This window comes from Hordeum vulgare, chromosome 1H (genome assembly GCF_904849725.1).
Source record: "Hordeum vulgare subsp. vulgare chromosome 1H, MorexV3_pseudomolecules_assembly, whole genome shotgun sequence".
NCBI lineage: Eukaryota > Viridiplantae > Streptophyta > Magnoliopsida > Poales > Poaceae > Hordeum > Hordeum vulgare.
Window position 1 is genome coordinate 349,253,411 of NC_058518.1, and position 16,389 is coordinate 349,269,799.

The window sequence follows — 16,389 nt, forward strand, 5'->3', positions numbered from 1 at the left end:
TAAAAGTCTTGCTCCACAAAAAGGCCACAGTGTCAATACCAAAGAAAGTACAAAAGTCCATGAGTGCTAGGTGATGAACAAAAAGTAAATTATATGCATGGGTTTCAACAAGCATGACATTTTCAATGAATTTTTTTGATGAGATTATCACCTTACCAAGATCCAATACCTTAGAAATTGCATCATCATCAAAGGAGACTTGAGTGCCACAGATGAGTAGGATGAACGTCCATCATCAAGTCCTACTACAACTAAAAACTAACTTTTCACAAGCCCGAACCTGACTTGACCGTTGGGCTCAGTTTCTAGGCGCAAGCACGGCCCGATGTCATGATCGGGCCTGACCCGGCCCGGGATGTCCATACCCAGGTCTAATCACGTGTGCGCCGCTCATCTATTTGTTATGGTTTTCGCCCAGTTTTTCATTAACTTATTAGCAACCCTTTTCTGCTTAACTAATTGACGAGTCAAATATTTTACCTCCATTTTAAAAGAAAACTAACAAGAGGAAAAAATAGTTCTTGCTATCACTAGTCAAAAAGAAAATACAGCATTTTTTTTTTAGAAAACATGCAATGATACAAAGGCTTAGCGACAAAAAACAAAATTTATCCCTAAATTGGATGTGATCAATGCGAACCGACCCAAAGTCCAGCAACAGCCGTGCATTTCAAGTGCAGGTTTGACACAAGGCTACCAACCAGTTCACAGGTGTGCTCTCGACTGGCAAGGTGTCGACCACCGGACGGCACCGGCTGGCAAAAAGAAACCCAACGGCAGAGAATCACCGCAGCTAGCAAAGCAGCCGCACGACAAATCTGAACCCAGCGACAACCGTGACCTTCGCCCTAGAACCTCAAGCGGCACATCCGCACATGTCGCTCTCCACCACAACCGGACCCGGACCGGACGAGCCGGCCATTGTCGTCCAATCAAGGCACGTACACGAGCGGCTTGCCGAGGCCGGGGCCTTTCCCAACTTCCTCTTCACGTGAACTCATTCAGCCGATGGTCCAGTGCAAAGTCAAGGCCGCCATCACCACGTATCAGCGTCAGGAAAAGGAGAAGTGCGTATCCTCCTGTGACTCGGCGAGTTGCTCAACAAACGGGAGGAAAGTTGGCGTCCTCTCCCTTCCCGATATTTGGGACACCTACACCTGCGGCAAGGACGAACAGATGTTTAGTCAGATATCAGTGGAATTGCGTGTCCAATCTACGACGGAAAGCAGTGACGGTCATGCTCCGTAAGTCCCAAAATGAAGCGGGGAATTCAAATAGAAAGAAAATCTGAAGAAACGTAGAGCGGATGGTGGTTGCTGTGAGGAGAGTAGGGATAACAGCAATGTCTACAAGTATCAAAATGCTACTGCAATTAGGTGGTACCATAAATTAGTTGGTTGTTTACACCACAGACTTCACAAAGATAAACTAAAAGGAACACATAAAGATACAGTAGCAAGCTAGTAAATTTATTTGATATCACATGCAAAGAACCAGCTAGGCAGCTATCAGACTTGCTTTTAAAGTCATACACGATAGCAACATTCCAGAAAGCACATGAGGCCACTTTTTGCAACATCGTTGGATTAACGAAATTTAGTACGTGTAAGGTTACGTGCATTATTGAAGCCCAGACCTTATATAAAGAGCTTATGTTGGAAGGAGCATCACTTACTTACGGCTGGTAGCATTGCCGTCTTCCAAGGAACCTGAGCATTCATCTTGAGACCCAGGCTGCAAGAATGGCTTGTGCTGCAGATCCCAGCAGCAACAAGAACAGCTTGCTGATACTTCCTGAGAGAGTGAAGAAGATCACCAGGATTCCTGCTTCGTGGTGGGCATACGCGTGGAGTATCGGACGACAAGATCAAAGGAGAGCCATTCATGCTCTCAAGGTTGGGACAGCTCTCACACTGGTCTCGCTCTTGTATATACTAGAACCACTGTTCAAAGGAGTGGGAAAGAATGCAATGTGGGCTGTCATGACAGTTGTTGTTGTGCTCGAATTTACTGCAGGTAATCTACTAGCATCATACTGATTATAATATGTGTTATTTCTTCATGTAGTCCTTAAGTTTCTGACAAGTGAATACTGACCAACAGGTGCAACCATATGCAAAGGTCTGAATAGAGGGTTCGGAACAGTCATAGCGGCATCTCTAGCATTTATCATTGAACTTGTAGCAGTAAGATCTGGAAAAGTTTTCCGCGGTTTCTTCGTGGCATCTTCAGTATTTCTGATAGGTATGCGCCTTGTAAAATTGGAACTAAGGATGGTCTAATTGATAGTATCTTATGCCGTAGCATTTTCAATGACAGGATTCGCGGCAACATATTTGAGATTCTTCCCATCCATTAAGAAGAACTATGATTATGGGGTGGTGATTTTTTTGCTAACCTTCAATCTGATAACGGTTTCAAGCTTCCGCCAAGAGAACATACTGCCTTTAGCACGAGATCGCTTGAGTACAATTGCCATAGGGTGTGCCATATGCCTCTTTATGAGCCTCTTCGTATTGCCAAACTGGTCGGGAGAGGACCTCCACAGCTGCACTGTGCGGAAATTTGAGGGATTGGCAAGATCAGTTGAAGGTGAGTATCATCACATATATGATGTTAACATAGTAACTATTACTCCCTCTGTCAAGATATATAAGAGTTAGATCACTAAAGCGTTTAGATCTTTAGTGATCTAAAAGCTCTTATATTTCTTTACAGAGGGAGTATCATACTAATAGCTTAATCTTTAAATGTAACAAATATCAGAACTCGGTAGTATCTTACCAAAGAAAAAATGCAGGTTGTGTGAATGAGTATTTTGGAGATCAAGAGAAGCATGATAACCTTCTTGATAAGCAGACGTCAAGAGCTTCCATTCATACTGGGTACAGAGAAGTACTAGACTCAAAATCAAGTGATGAGTCCCTGGTAAGTAAATAACTCTTTGATGCTTCAATCTTCTTATCCTTTTCTCCGTGCAAATGTTTTTTATCAGATTGATGTCATGGATATCTCTTATTTCGAAAAGTATATGCCCTCAATGATGGTTAGAACATAATAACAAATTGGCCAGGCACACTATGCAAGCTGGGAGCCAAGACACTCAATGCAATGTTACAGTTACCCATGGCAAAAGTATGTGAAACTTGGATCTGTGCTTAGGCACTTTGCATATACTGTTGCTGCACTTCATGGATGCCTCGAATCAGAAATTCAGGTACATCATACTTTTCCAGATTTATCTGACATATCAATATTATTTCAAGCAAAACCAAATTTCTGTAAATAACCTGTGCTCACATAGTTATATTTATCAATGTTGAAGACTCCGGCATCTGTCAGATCGCTATTTCGAAACCCATGCACTAGAGTTGCACTAGAGGTGACCAAGGTTCTACAGGAGCTTGCAGATAGCATAAGAAATCACCATCGCTGTGACCCTGATGTGCTGTGTGATCATCTTCATGAAGCACTACAGGATCTAAACTCAGCAATAAGGTCACAACCACGGCTATTTCTTGGCTCAAAACATGGATCTGCCAATAGTCGTATGCTAAAGGAACTGAATTCAAGCAAACATGCCGCCTCAAGAACTGCTCTGCCCTCATTCAAGACTGATACAATATCGCTCTTAGAGAGGAAGAACACAAAAGCAGATCAACCATCAGAACGCAATGAGAGAAGCACATTAGGGCGGACGCTAAGTAAGATAGCTATCACGAGCCTTGAGTTCTCTGAAGCACTTCCATTCGCTGCTTTTGCTTCGTTACTGGTAGAAATGGTAGTACGACTGGAGCTGGTTATTGAGGAAGTAAAGGAACTGGAAAGGGCTGCAAATTTTAAAGAGTTCATTCAGCATGATCATCTGACCATTGATATCACTTGCAAGGAGAAGAAGAGAAACAATGGTGTGCAATTAAGCAGCCACACAGTTTCTCCTGCAGCTGAATAAATACTCATGGGTAGATCAGAGCAGCAGTGTACCGATCAATCTGAAAACGATGTGTATTTATTCTTTGGTTAGAAAAAGATGAGTTGTCTGTTTCAATAACTACTGCTAGCATGCCATTTAGTGTAATTAAATATTCTCTGCCTATCAGCGAGTTGGTTGCAGATGTCCCAGTGAATAGATATGGAAGGATGTTTAATCTATCAAGTGAATAGTAATTCACCCGTTTTCCGGACTCGGCGAGTAACTATTTTTATCCGAATATATTCTTCTCTGACCCATGTTTCACATTGGATGATTATGCAGCTAGCTCCTGCCTAACATCTGGAACATGGTCTAAGGTATAATGGCCAAGCCTTCCGGTGCGATAGAGATTGAGTAACTTAATAGCAACACGTTTATTCATATCCTCACTTGTTTCAGCAGGAAGCCTGAAAGCATTCTGCAAGTATGTAAACTGGATTTCTACCAATCTTCTTAAATCATTATCATTTCCTAAGTCTCCCTGAAAAGATGCTATAGTCTCACAAAGCGCTTGACGAACGGCTCTAACAATGAAATCCTGCAAACCAATACAATGAAGCAATTAAAACACAGCGGCTAATGGTATGCATGTTAAAACCAAGAACTAGATGCCCCCAAAATTGCTACATACTGAGAAATATGTCCATTTTCTAGCATTAATAGTAAGAAATTGCATGTGATCAATATTAGGCTGTAACCAGAATACTCATCGATAGTTACCTGGGTATGATCTGAGGAATACTGCCTTTTAGTATGGCAACTCCTGGTGGGAACTGCATCAGCAAAAGAAGATTTATCTCCGACTAGATTCAGGTTCTCCCACTCCGTGCACTCCTTCCTTGAGTTCAGAATTGCAAGAAGGAATTGCGCAATCTCATACTCCTCTAACAAGGAATCCTTAATTGCTCCTGAAATAGAGTGTGTATGATGTATGCATCAGATAATAATATATAATGACAAGTGAAACTCTAAACTTCGTAGCAGTTGGTACCTGTCAAAACTAGCCTGGGACCAGATTCATCATTAGCAAATATAGGAGATAGAATACCAGGAGTGTCTAACACATATATATTTGGATGAGTAGCAACCTGAAAACCAAAAAAAAAAAAAAAAAATCTGCTGTTAAGACTCAGATAATACATTACTATCATATAGATAATTCCCAAGCCAACGGATATTGATCGTAGCAGCATCTAGCCTACACAAGAAGGTGCAAGAGACGGCACTGCAGCTATTTCTACAATCAACATGCTTGAGTGCTGTTGCAATGGTACAAACTATAAAGAAATTTCAGACTATTGGTCAATGTGAACAGAAGTAACTTATGCTTACATTGTGCTTGACTGTTAAATAAAAGGGTTCTCCACATGATTCAGCTAATTCATTTTCTGCTAGTGAGATAAAGTGCTACCACATGCTCTCAGAAGATTGAAAATTCTTTTCATTCATTGGACTGTACAGCATGGTGCATCAAATCAATAAAATTACCTTGTAGCCACTTATATCTCTGGTTTCACCTGGATGGCTGCTGACGATGGCATGCTTGAGCTTCCCCTTCTCTGCATTGTCACACAATAATAAATCACAATCAAAGCAACTATCGTAATAGGATAATTAAGGTGCACCAAAATAGTGTTACGAACAGAAAAGGCAACAAATAGGCTGCATCACCTGCTGCCCCAATCCTCCCAATTTGATGCATCGCATTGATCATGGCCGACTTGCCAACGTTAGGGATACCGACAAAGAGAACAGTTCCGGTGCAGTCACTCACCCCGAGCTTGATTTCCCTGATCCTCCCCCGCACAGCATTCAACAGCTGCATTAAAGTTGAAATGAGCCCCAATTAGATACAAGAATCACATAGTAATCATGAATTCGGCCGGTAAATCGATGCACGTAGAATGGACTTGAGACGACACTAGCACGGTTCTAACTACCTCATTGATGCTTTCCCTGCTGTGTGAATTGACCGCGATGCACGAGCAGCCCCTTTGCTTCATGAACGCTACCCACTTCTGGAGCAGCAACGGCGATAAATTACAGAGTCAAAAAACAACTGCATATCAGAACTAAACATATCTGCAGGGCGCCGAGCAGTTGAAATATTCCCCATGTGCAGCGCAGGGTTCGTGAATCAGTTACCTCGGTTTCGGACGGATCTGCCAGGTCGGCCTTGTTGAGCGCGACGAGCCGACGCACGTCGGGCTCCTCCGGGGAGCGGCGGTGGAGAAGCTCGAACGCCGAGGAGGCGGGTACCTGCGGGGGAGAGGGAGAATCCACGAGCTTGTGAGTTGTTAGTCGAATCCCGTCTCGTCTGAAGGTGGAGAGGGGAGCGAGAAGGATGCTGGCGGTGGCCGCGAACGTACGCGGGCGTCGCGGACCTCGAGGACGAGGTCGACGAGGGGAAGTCGGGCGCGGATTGCGCGGTCGGCGGCGGCCATGTGACGGTTGTACCATGCGCCGGAGAGGCCGCGCACGGCCGCGCCCAGGCGCCGCGAGAAGGCCTCCGCCGCCGCTGCTCTTGCCATTGCAGACGCCGGACGAGGCGGGAGTGCTGGCTACTGCGGTGGGCCGTGAGAGTAAGACCCAGTAGAATTATCACGTCAGCTAATGGGTTGCTTTTCTGGGCTGAGCTTCTCCTCGTGGGCTCGCGCTTCCAATGCCACCTGTGCGCGGTTAGACTTGCCTAAAAAAAACTGTCCGCGGATAGACTGTCTCCGTAATTCTCAAAAAAAAAAAATGTATCTCCTTCAGAACAGGTTTTTTGGTTCTAAAATATCTGTCCTGCAGCTTCAGCTTCATTTACCATGCATACAATCGCATTTAAATCTTGTGAAAATCTAGAAGATGTTGTCGCTGACCATCTTCATTCAGGTCCATGCTTACCGAGTTCTTTAAGATGAACGGACGATGCCGCAAGCACGTAAATGATCGTACAAAGAGTTTCCATAACATTATAAATGGATAACTGGAAATAAGAAGTGGCAGAATAAAAAAAATAAGAGAGCACGGATTGGAAGACTTGTGTATGCACACCCTGCTCAAGGAGAGAGGTACTACTTGCATGTTCTGCCAAATCATGTCCGAGGCGCCACTTCATTTGATGATTTAAAAACAGTAAATGGCAGGTTATGCAGTTCCTTCAGGGAGGCATGTGAGCACTTAGGACTAATTGAGCACGACAGGACTCTTGATGATTGCATGACAGAGGTGGGCACATTTCAGATGCCTTGTGCCCTAAGACGGTTGTTTGCGACTATAATGGTATTTTGCGAGGCAGCAGAAATCCGACAAATGTGGGAGAAACATCTACCATCAATATGCGAGGATTATCGTCGTAATCAAACCAATGAGGCAACATTTGAACAGATGGTCCTTAGAGATATTAGGAATATGTTGCAATCCATGGAAAAGGATATTAAAAGTTATGGGCTTCTGGATCTGGTTGAGACCGAAGGTTCTTATGACGGTCAGTATAGGGAGGTAACAGAGGAGAGGCAAATCACAGCAGACAAAGAACATCTAGATCTATTTAGCAGTTTGAATAGTGAGCAGCTAGCTTGCTTCAATGACATAATGGATCATGTGATGAACCAAAAAAGCCACGACGTCCAGCTTGCTAGAGATATCCCAGTACACTATATGAATCTATGATTTTGTGTAAGTTATTGTAATCATATATTATATTTTGCTTCATTCTACTAACTTTTTTATATTATTGTAGTCCATGTCCCACTATGCACGAGTTCCAAGTCATGACATGGATATTGCTATGTCGACACGACTATTTGATAGCTGGCCTGATAGCAATGAGTATCATATCTCGGAATGTGATATGGTAAGATTTGAATTCGAAGTCATTGTTTATTTGGTCTTAATGAATGATAATGATTGTTGTGTTTCTAAATGTATGCATCATTGCAGGTTTTATTGCCTTTGAATATTCTTGGGCTATATTTATTGTTCGTCTTGGACCAACATAAAAAAGTTGTCTCTATTTTGGACCCGCTTTCAATACCCACTTTCGGAAAGCATATACTTGAAAGTATGGTTAATGATCTAAACCTTGCTCTCCAAGTTGCAAACTCTGCCTTCAAGGACAACATCTTGACATGGGGGTACAAAGTTCCCGTTGCTCCCACAAACTCATACGAGTAATAATTTTGTATCTCTTTTTTACGAATAGGGTAATAATGTTGTCAATACATCACAATCTTAATTGATTCATTCAAATCACATGTAACATCTCATACATGTAGTCCCCTCTCTGGTTATTTGGTTTTTAATTTAATGAACTCATGGCATGATGGAACATTACAGTTTCCGGTACCCAAGGTAAGTATTGACACAATGCTCATTTCTATACACGTTACACATGTTTTTTTAATAACAGTGTTATTTAATATATATGTATATATATATGTAGGATGATTTTGAACTCAGGAAGCGATTTTTGGTTCATATTTTGTAGTATGGAGAGAATGAAGTTCTAAACCATATCCCGGTCTTAGAGCGAAGCATTATAGATCGCATCAAAAGATGGACCTTCTAGAGCGGATCATCATCAAATAGTGACTACTAGGTTGCATATAGTACAGAAAATGCTTCACAATATGTGGGAACAACAAAAATGTTACCACACACATGAAAAGAAGCGGATAGATAGCATACATGTATGTGTTTCACTAACAATATTCCACAAATGAATGGTGATGTGGTGAAGGCCTGCCTGTTGTGCATACAATGGCAGAAGCATCAACAAAGTTCAGATGTCAATTGATGGAGTCACATGCATTTTTGATACAAAAAGTGCAGATACTAACTTGGTTGTGACCCTGGAACTCTCGGTTACTAAGGCCCTGTTCGATAATCCACCAGCTCCTTAAAATCCAAGGATCCGTGGAGCACCTGTTTGATCGCTCCAACATTTTCTACTACAGTTCCGTCCGCTCCGGGAGGGAAACCGAACGGACCCTAAGTGCTAGTAATAATGCGACATTACAACGTGAGAATACCACTCAAATCATGCAACTGTCACAAAAAGCAACAACTCAAGATCCATTAGAGTTAGCTGATACAAACAAATTAAGCCACCCAGAATCCAAATCCACAAATAAATATACCCAAGCATCATCGATACTGAAAAATTAGAGCTAGCTGATACTGAAAAATTATAGCTAGTTGATACTAACAAATTAGAGCTAGCTATGTTTTATGTAAAGCCAATATGGATGCTAGATCTACCATCTCAACTACATATCGAAAGAGAGGCGCGAGGAACCACATCAGGGATGGAAGCACCGTACCAAATCGAAATGAGAAAGAGGGAGAGGGGGAGGAAAAGGGAGACCTTCCATGGCGGCAAGGCGTTCCGAGAAGAAGAGCAGAAGGGAGCGCGGCGTCCCGAGCTCCATGTCCCTTGACGTGGGCAGGAATCCGCTTCATCTGGTGCCGCCTAAGCTTGAGGTGCTCGCATAGACGCAGTGGATCCGGTCCGCTCTGAGATGCCCACTCCCTCATCGTGTCCAGCAGCTCACACCAAGATCTGCGCTGAGACACGACGACGGAAGAGTTGGTGCTGAGGCGAACCCGTGGTGGGGAGAGGATGTGGCAGGTTGACGCCATAATGGGAAGAGGAGGCGACGAGCCGAGGCCGTAGGGGGTGAGGGGTGAGGGAGGATTCGTCGGACGACATCCTGACTAGAGAGGAGGCGGTGTGCAGCGGCATGCGGGCAACATGCGAAGGAGAGGATGCTGCAGAGACGGTAGGCGGGGGAGAAAGCAAAGCGTATGTGTGTACGGTGAGAAACTGATAGCTTCTTAGTGGGATTGAAAGGGCGGCCGCCGCTGTCTGTTTTTTTTATACATCCCTGCTGCGGCAACAAAAGTCCTTCCCTGGCGCGTAGGAATTCTTCTTGTTACTTCTCTGGTTTGCGTCGGTTTTTTTCCTTGAAGAGGAAAGGGTGATGCAGCACAGGAGCAGTAAGTATTACCCTTAGTTTGAGAACCAAGGTATCGATCCAGAAGGAGGGCCTCGTCAAGTCCAAAGTACCTACGCAAACACAAACAAGCTTGCACCCAACGCTTCAAAGGGGTTGTCAATCCCTTCAAGATTGTTTGCAAAGTGAGATGTGAAGGCGGAAAGTGCAACGAAGTAAAAAGTGTAAGGCTAAAAATATGGTGTGGAGTAGACCCTGGGGGCCATCGTGTTCACTAGAGGCTTCTCTCAAAATAGCAAATATCACGGTGGGTGAACAAATTGCTGTCGAGCAATTGATAGAACCGCGCAAAGTCATGACGATATCTAAGGCAATGATCTAGCATATAGGCATCATGTCCGAGACAAGTAGACCAATACTTTCTGCATCTACTACTATTACTCCACACATCGACCGCTATCCAGCATGCATCTAGTGTATTGAGTTCATGACGAACAGAGTAACGCTTTAAGCAAGATGACATGATGTAGAGGGATAATCTCAAACCAATGATGAAAACCCCATCTTTTTACCCTTGATGGCAACAACACGATATGTGCCTCGCTACTCCTTCTGTCACTGGGTGAGGTCGCCGCACGGTATGAACCCAAAACCAAGCACTTCTCCCATTGCAAGAATCATAGATCTAGTTGGCCAAACAAAACCCACAACTTGAAGAGAATTACAAGGATATGAAATCATGCATAAGAGACATCAGAAGAAACTCAAATAAGATTCATAGGTAATATGATCATAAATCCACAATTCATCGGATCTCGACAAACACACCGCAAAAGAATATTACATCGGATAGATCTCCATGAAGATCATGGAAACTTTGTGTTGAAGATCCAAGAGAGAGAAGAAGCCATCTAGTTACTAGCTATTGACACGTAGGTCTATGGTGAACTACTCACGCATCATCGGAGGGGTCATGGTGTTGATGAAGAATCCTTCCGTGTCTGAATCCCCCCTCCGGCAGGGCACCAGGACGTGCCCTAGATGGGATCTTGCGGAGACAAAAGCTTGCGGCGGCGGAAAAGTAATTGCGATCTCTCTTGATTTTTTGGGAATATTTGGGAATATATAGGCGCAAGATCTAGGTCAGGGGACCTCCAGGGGGCCCACAAGCCTGGATGGTGTGGCCCCCTGGCCGCGGGGTGGGGGCTTGTGGGGCCCCTCGGGCTCTTCTGGCTTGGCTCCCAAGTTCTCCGATCTTTTTCCGTTCCAGAAAAAATCTTTTCCGGGATTTTCTTCCGTTTGGACTCCATTTCAAAATCTCCTCTGAAAGGGGTCAAAAACATGGAAAAAACAGGAACTGACACTTGGCACTGAGTTAATAAGTTAGTCCGAGAAAATAAATAAAAGGCATGCAAAACATCCAAAGTTTGACAAGATAATAGCATGAAACCATAAAAAATTATAGATACGTTGGAGACGTATCAAGCATCCCCAAGCTTAACTCCTGCTCGTCCTCGAGTAGGGAAGTAATAAACAATGAATTTTTGATGTGGAATTCTACCTAGCATAGTTGTATTTTGCAACTTCTTTCACGTGGCATGAATATTCAGATCCGTAAGATTCAAAACAATAGTTTGCTATTGACATGAAAACAATAATACTTCAAGCAAACTATCAAAGTAATCATGAACTTTCAAAATAACAAGGCCAAAGAAAGTTATCCCTACAAAATCATATAGTCTGGCTATGCTCCATCATCCTCACACAACTAATGTAAATCTTGCACAACCCCGGAATTGGCCAAGTAATTGTTTTCGCACTCTTACTTTCTCAAACCTTTTATAAATATCACGCAATACATGAGCGCGAGCCATGGATATAGCACTATAGGTGGAATAGAGTGTGGTGGTGGTTGTGAGACAAAAAGGAGGAGATGGTCACACTGACTCGGCGTATTAATAGGCTATGAAGATGCCCATTAATAGATATCAAAGTGAATGAGTAGGGATTGCCATACAAGAGATGCACTAGAGCTATAAGTATGTGAAAGCTCAAGAGGAAAACTAGTGGGTGTGCATCCAACTTGCTTGCTCACGAAGACCTATGGCAATTTTGAGGAAGCCCATCATTGGAATATACAAGCCAAGTTATAAAACAAAGATTCCCACTAGCATATGGTAGTGACAAAGCAAGAAGCTCTCAATCATGAAGAACATGGTGCTATCATGAAGCACAAGTGTGGAAAAAGATAGTAGCATTGTCCCTTCTCTCTTTTTCTCTCATTTCTTTTTTTTATTTGGGCTCTTAGGCCTCTTTTTTTCTTTTCTTTTTTTTGGCTCTTTGGCCTCTTTTTTTTTATTTCCTCGCATGTGACAATGCTCTAATAATGATGATCATCACACTTTTTAGTTACTCAAAGCTCAAAGATCACAATGATGAGAACTCCATAGGAAATGCCTCCGGCAGTGTACCGGGATGTGCAACGATCTAGTATGATCATGCAATGGCAATATGAGAGTGACGACACAAGTCATGAGACGGATCGGTGGGAGTTGCATGGCAATATATCTGAGAATGGCTATGAAAATGCCATAGTAGGTAGGTATGGTGGCTGTTTTGAGGAAGGAATTTGGTGGGTTTGTGCACCGGCGAGAATTGCGCGGTACTAGAGAAGCTAGCAATGCTGGAAGGGTGAAAGTGCGTATAATCCATGGACTCAACATTAGTCATGAAGAACTCATATACTTATTGTGAAAGTTTTTATTAGTAATCGAAACAAAGTGCTAAACGCTTACTCCGAGGGGAAGGGTTGGTAGGTGTAAACCATCGCGCGATCCCGACCTCAACACAAAGGATGACAATCAATAGATCAATTATGCTCCGACTTCCTAACATAGCGGTTCACCATACGTGCATGCTACGGGAATCACTAACTCCAACACAAGTATCTCTAGATTCACAACACCCTACTAACATAACTCTCAATATTACCGAATCCACGTCTCAAAACTAATTGATAGGAATCAAAACTTCTCTTTCTATTCAATGCACATGAAGATGGAGTTTTTTGCATCCTCTTTGGGTACCTAGCACATTTGGGACTACTTTCAATGCATAAGCCAACTACCAAATCACGCACCGCCGTGCTCTAAAAGATATAAGTGAAGCACAAGAGCAAAAGTATCTAGCTCAAAAGATACAAGTGAAGCACTAGAGCAAAAGTATCTAGCTCAAAAGATATAAGTGAAGCACTATGAACATTCTAGCAAAATCACGATGAGTGCATGTCTCTCTCTCTCAAAAAGGTGTGCAGCAAGGATGATTGTGACACAACAAAAATAAAAGACTCATAAGATACAAGACGCTCCAAGCAAAACACATATCATGTGGTGAATAAAAATATAGCTCCAAGTAATGTTACCGATGGATTGAAGACGAAAGAGGGGATGCCTTCCCGGGGCATCCCCAAGCTTAGGCTTTTTTGGTGTCCTTGAAGTTGGCTTGGGGTGCCTTGGGCATCCCCAAGCTTGAGATATTTCCACTCCTTATCTCTTTGTCCATGAGAACGTCACCCACAACTTGAAAACTTCACAACACAAAACTTAAACATAAACTTGTGATAACATTAGTACAAGAAAACAAACTACCACTTCTTTTGGTACTATAGCAAACTTGAATTCCATATATATTGATGATGGGCTACTATTTTCTCACTTTTCCATGGCTATTACCCCCCGATACTATCCATAGTTTCATCAAAACAAGCAACCAACTCAACAAAAACAGAATCTATCAAAAAACAGACCAGTCTGTAGCAATTTGTATACTTCGTATACTTATGGTACCTCAACAAATCTGAAAAATTACGAAGGTCTGGGGAAAAAGCATATCAATCAGCAGAAAAAAGAATCAACTCAAAATCTCGTTCTGAATAAAAATGAAAAATCATCTCGTGATCGAAAATTTTCTGTCTTTTTCCAGCAGGATCAAACAACCATTACCAAGACTAGTCATAAAGGTTTTGCTTGGATAAAACACAAAAAGAAACACAAAAAACACAATCACAAAAGAATTATGAAAGTGTGGACGCAAAAAATAGGAAGGAAAAGATAAATTCATTGGGTTGCCTCCCAACAAGCGCTATTGTTTAACGCCCTTAGCTAGGCATAGGAGCGATAGAATCGCGTATCATCGTCTTTGGTGCTCAAACCATAAGTAGCCCTCATCATGGATTCATAAGGCAATCTTATTTTCTTTCTAGGAAAGTGTTCCATGCCCTTCCTTAAAGGAAATTTAAATCTAATATTCCCTTCCTTCATATCGATGATAGCACCAATAGTCCTTAGGAAAGGTCTACCAAGAATAATAGGGCATGTAGGATTGCAATCAATGTCAAGCACAATGAAATCCACGGGTACATAGTTCCTATTTGCAATAATAAGAACATAATTGATCTTTCCCATGGGTTTCTTGATAGTAGAATCAACAAGATGCAAGTTAAGAGAACACTCTTTAATCTCATTAAAACCCAGAATATCACATAAAGACTTTGGAATCGCAGAAACACCAGCACCCAAATCACACAAAGCATTGCACTCATAGTTTTTGATTTTGATTTTGATGGTAGGTTCCCACTCATCATGAAGCTTTCTAGGGATAGAGACTTCCAATTCAAGTTTCTCTTCAAGAGCTTTTATCATAGCTTCGACGATATGATCGGTAAAGGCTTTGTTTTGGCTATAAGCGTGTGGAGAGTTCAACATGGATTGCATCAAAGAAATGCATTCAATCAAGGAGAAACTATCATAATTGAATTCCTTGAAATCCACGGTAGTAATTTCATTACTACTCAAAGTTTTAACGTCTTCTACTCCACTTTTAATGCTTTTAGCATCAAAATAGATGGACTCCGAATCCTTGGGGCACTTTTCAACCAAAGTGGATTCATATCCAGCCCCATAATCATTAGGTTTGGCACAAGAAAACAAAGATTCAATGGGATTCACACCAAGCGTTTTAAGATCTTCGTGATTCTCATCACGAGAACACGCCTTTTTAAGCCATTCATGTCTAGCACGAATTTGGGCGGTTCTTTCTTGGCTCTCAATCATGGAAACACGCATAGCTTTCAAAGTTTCATCCATGTTGATTTTGGGAGGAGCACATCTAACTTTCAAAGCATCAACATCAAAGAAATCCTATCAACGCTCTTAGCCAAATCGTCAATTTTGAGTAGTTTTTCCTCTATGGACGCATTGAAAATCTTTTGAGAGTTGATGAACTCTTTGATATTACTCTCTAGATCAGAGGGTAATCTGTTGTAATTTCCATGGGTATTGTTGTAGGAGTTGCCAAAGTTATTAGAGGAGTTACTAGGAAAAGGCCTAGGAACATAGTTTCCTCTAAAAGCGTTGTTGTTGCGAAAGTTATTCCTACCAACAAAATTAACATCCAAGCTAGCGTTGGTACTCTCAATCAAAGAAGACAAAGGCATATCATTAGGATCCAAATGAGCACTTCTACTAGCAACCAAATTCATTAATTCATCCATCTTAGCACTCAACGAGTTAATTTCTTCTATAGCGTGTACCTTCTTACTAGTAGGTGACCTTTCAGTGTGCCACTGAGAGTAGTTCGTCATGATGTTGTCTAAGAGCTTTGTGGCTTCCCCTAACGTGATTTCCATGAACGTTCCACCTGAGGCAGAGTCCAAGATATTTCTAGAAGCGAAATTCAAGCCAGCGTAAAAGATTTGAATAATCATTCAAAGACTCAAGCCATGAGCGGGACAATTTCTAATCATTAATTTCATTCTCTCCCAAGCTTGTGCAACATGTTCATGATCAATTTGCTTGAAATTCATGATATCATTGCAAAGAAGAAAACCAAGTTTTTGCACGATCTCGCAACGAGAAAGGAAAAAGATTCAATTTAATCACGTCATTATCCACATCTTTTTTCTTTTGCATATCGCAAAGATCAATGAAGGTATTGAGATGGGATGTGGCATCTTCACTAGGAAGGCCAGAGAATTGCGCTTTCATAACAAGATTCAGCAAAGCGGCATTATTTTCGTATGACTCCGCACTAGTGGCGAGAGCAATTGGAGTACTAATAAAATCATTATTATTAGTATTCGAGAAGTCACAAATCTTGGTGTTTTCGTTCATGGTGACTTCAGCAAGCAAGCAAGCACACGAGCAAACAAAAAGTGGGCGAGAAAAAGGGCGAACGAAAAGGCGAACGAAAAAGGAAAATTGGTGAAGCGGGGGAGAAGAAAACGAGAGGCAACTGGCAAACAAAGTAAATGCAAGAGATGAGTTTGCGACACCTACTTGGATGAGTTCTTGACTTGATCTTCCTCCCCGGCAACGGCGTCAGAAATTCTTCTGCTCCGGCAACAAAAGTCCTTCCCTGGCGCATAGGAATTCTTCTTGTTACTTCTCTGGTTTGCGTCGGGGTTTTTTCCTTGAA

At 42.3% G+C, this 16,389-nt stretch overlaps 2 protein-coding genes and 1 long non-coding RNA gene across 4 annotated transcripts; 1 reads left to right on the plus strand and 2 right to left on the minus strand.

The window, feature by feature from the left end:
* Positions 1-504: 504 nt before the first annotated feature.
* LOC123435726 lies at positions 505-1,763 on the minus strand. The gene is made up of 2 exons (XR_006626980.1): positions 1,676-1,763; positions 505-1,157 (listed from the first exon to the last, which is right to left on the minus strand). It is a non-coding gene; the product is annotated as an uncharacterized LOC123435726 (long non-coding RNA).
* On the plus strand, positions 1,676-4,184 carry LOC123435683 (aluminum-activated malate transporter 12-like). Its single transcript, XM_045115585.1, has 6 exons — positions 1,676-2,016; positions 2,104-2,244; positions 2,320-2,592; positions 2,801-2,928; positions 3,074-3,217; positions 3,326-4,184. Exons 1-6 carry the CDS (start codon positions 1,743-1,745, stop codon positions 3,950-3,952), a joined length of 1,587 nt encoding a protein of 528 aa, XP_044971520.1. The 5' UTR covers positions 1,676-1,742; the 3' UTR covers positions 3,953-4,184.
* Positions 4,136-6,512, minus strand: LOC123435699 (DAR GTPase 2, mitochondrial). 2 transcript variants are annotated; one of them, XM_045115587.1, is made up of 8 exons: positions 6,358-6,512; positions 6,119-6,232; positions 5,914-5,991; positions 5,645-5,792; positions 5,462-5,532; positions 4,965-5,061; positions 4,694-4,881; positions 4,136-4,511 (listed from the first exon to the last, which is right to left on the minus strand). In XM_045115587.1, exons 1-8 carry the CDS (start codon positions 6,502-6,504, stop codon positions 4,248-4,250), a joined length of 1,107 nt encoding a protein of 368 aa, XP_044971522.1. In that variant the 5' UTR covers positions 6,505-6,512; the 3' UTR covers positions 4,136-4,247. The 2 variants fall into 2 exon arrangements, with proteins under 2 accessions (XP_044971522.1, XP_044971521.1); XM_045115586.1 differs by having other exon boundaries at positions 6,343-6,512.
* Positions 6,513-16,389: the final 9,877 nt, after the last annotated feature.

What these genes read in the sequence shown, in the direction of transcription:
- LOC123435699 (XM_045115586.1), bottom strand. Translation starts at nt 6,504, where the DNA reads ATGGCAAGAGCAGCGGCGGCGGAGGCCTTCTCGCGGCGCCTGGGCGCG. An exon ending in GCAGGGAAAGCATCAATGAG is followed by an intron (nt 5,793 to 5,913) that starts GTAGTTAGAACC and finishes ACTTTAATGCAG; the next exon opens with CTGTTGAATGCTGTGCGGGG. An exon ending in TGGGAGGATTGGGGCAGCAG is followed by an intron (nt 5,533 to 5,644) that starts GTGATGCAGCCT and finishes GTGACAATGCAG; the next exon opens with AGAAGGGGAAGCTCAAGCAT.
- LOC123435683 (XM_045115585.1), top strand. Translation starts at nt 1,743, where the DNA reads ATGGCTTGTGCTGCAGATCCCAGCAGCAACAAGAACAGCTTGCTGATA. An exon ending in ATCTTCAGTATTTCTGATAG is followed by an intron (nt 2,245 to 2,319) that starts GTATGCGCCTTG and finishes TTTCAATGACAG; the next exon opens with GATTCGCGGCAACATATTTG. An exon ending in AATCAAGTGATGAGTCCCTG is followed by an intron (nt 2,929 to 3,073) that starts GTAAGTAAATAA and finishes CAAATTGGCCAG; the next exon opens with GCACACTATGCAAGCTGGGA.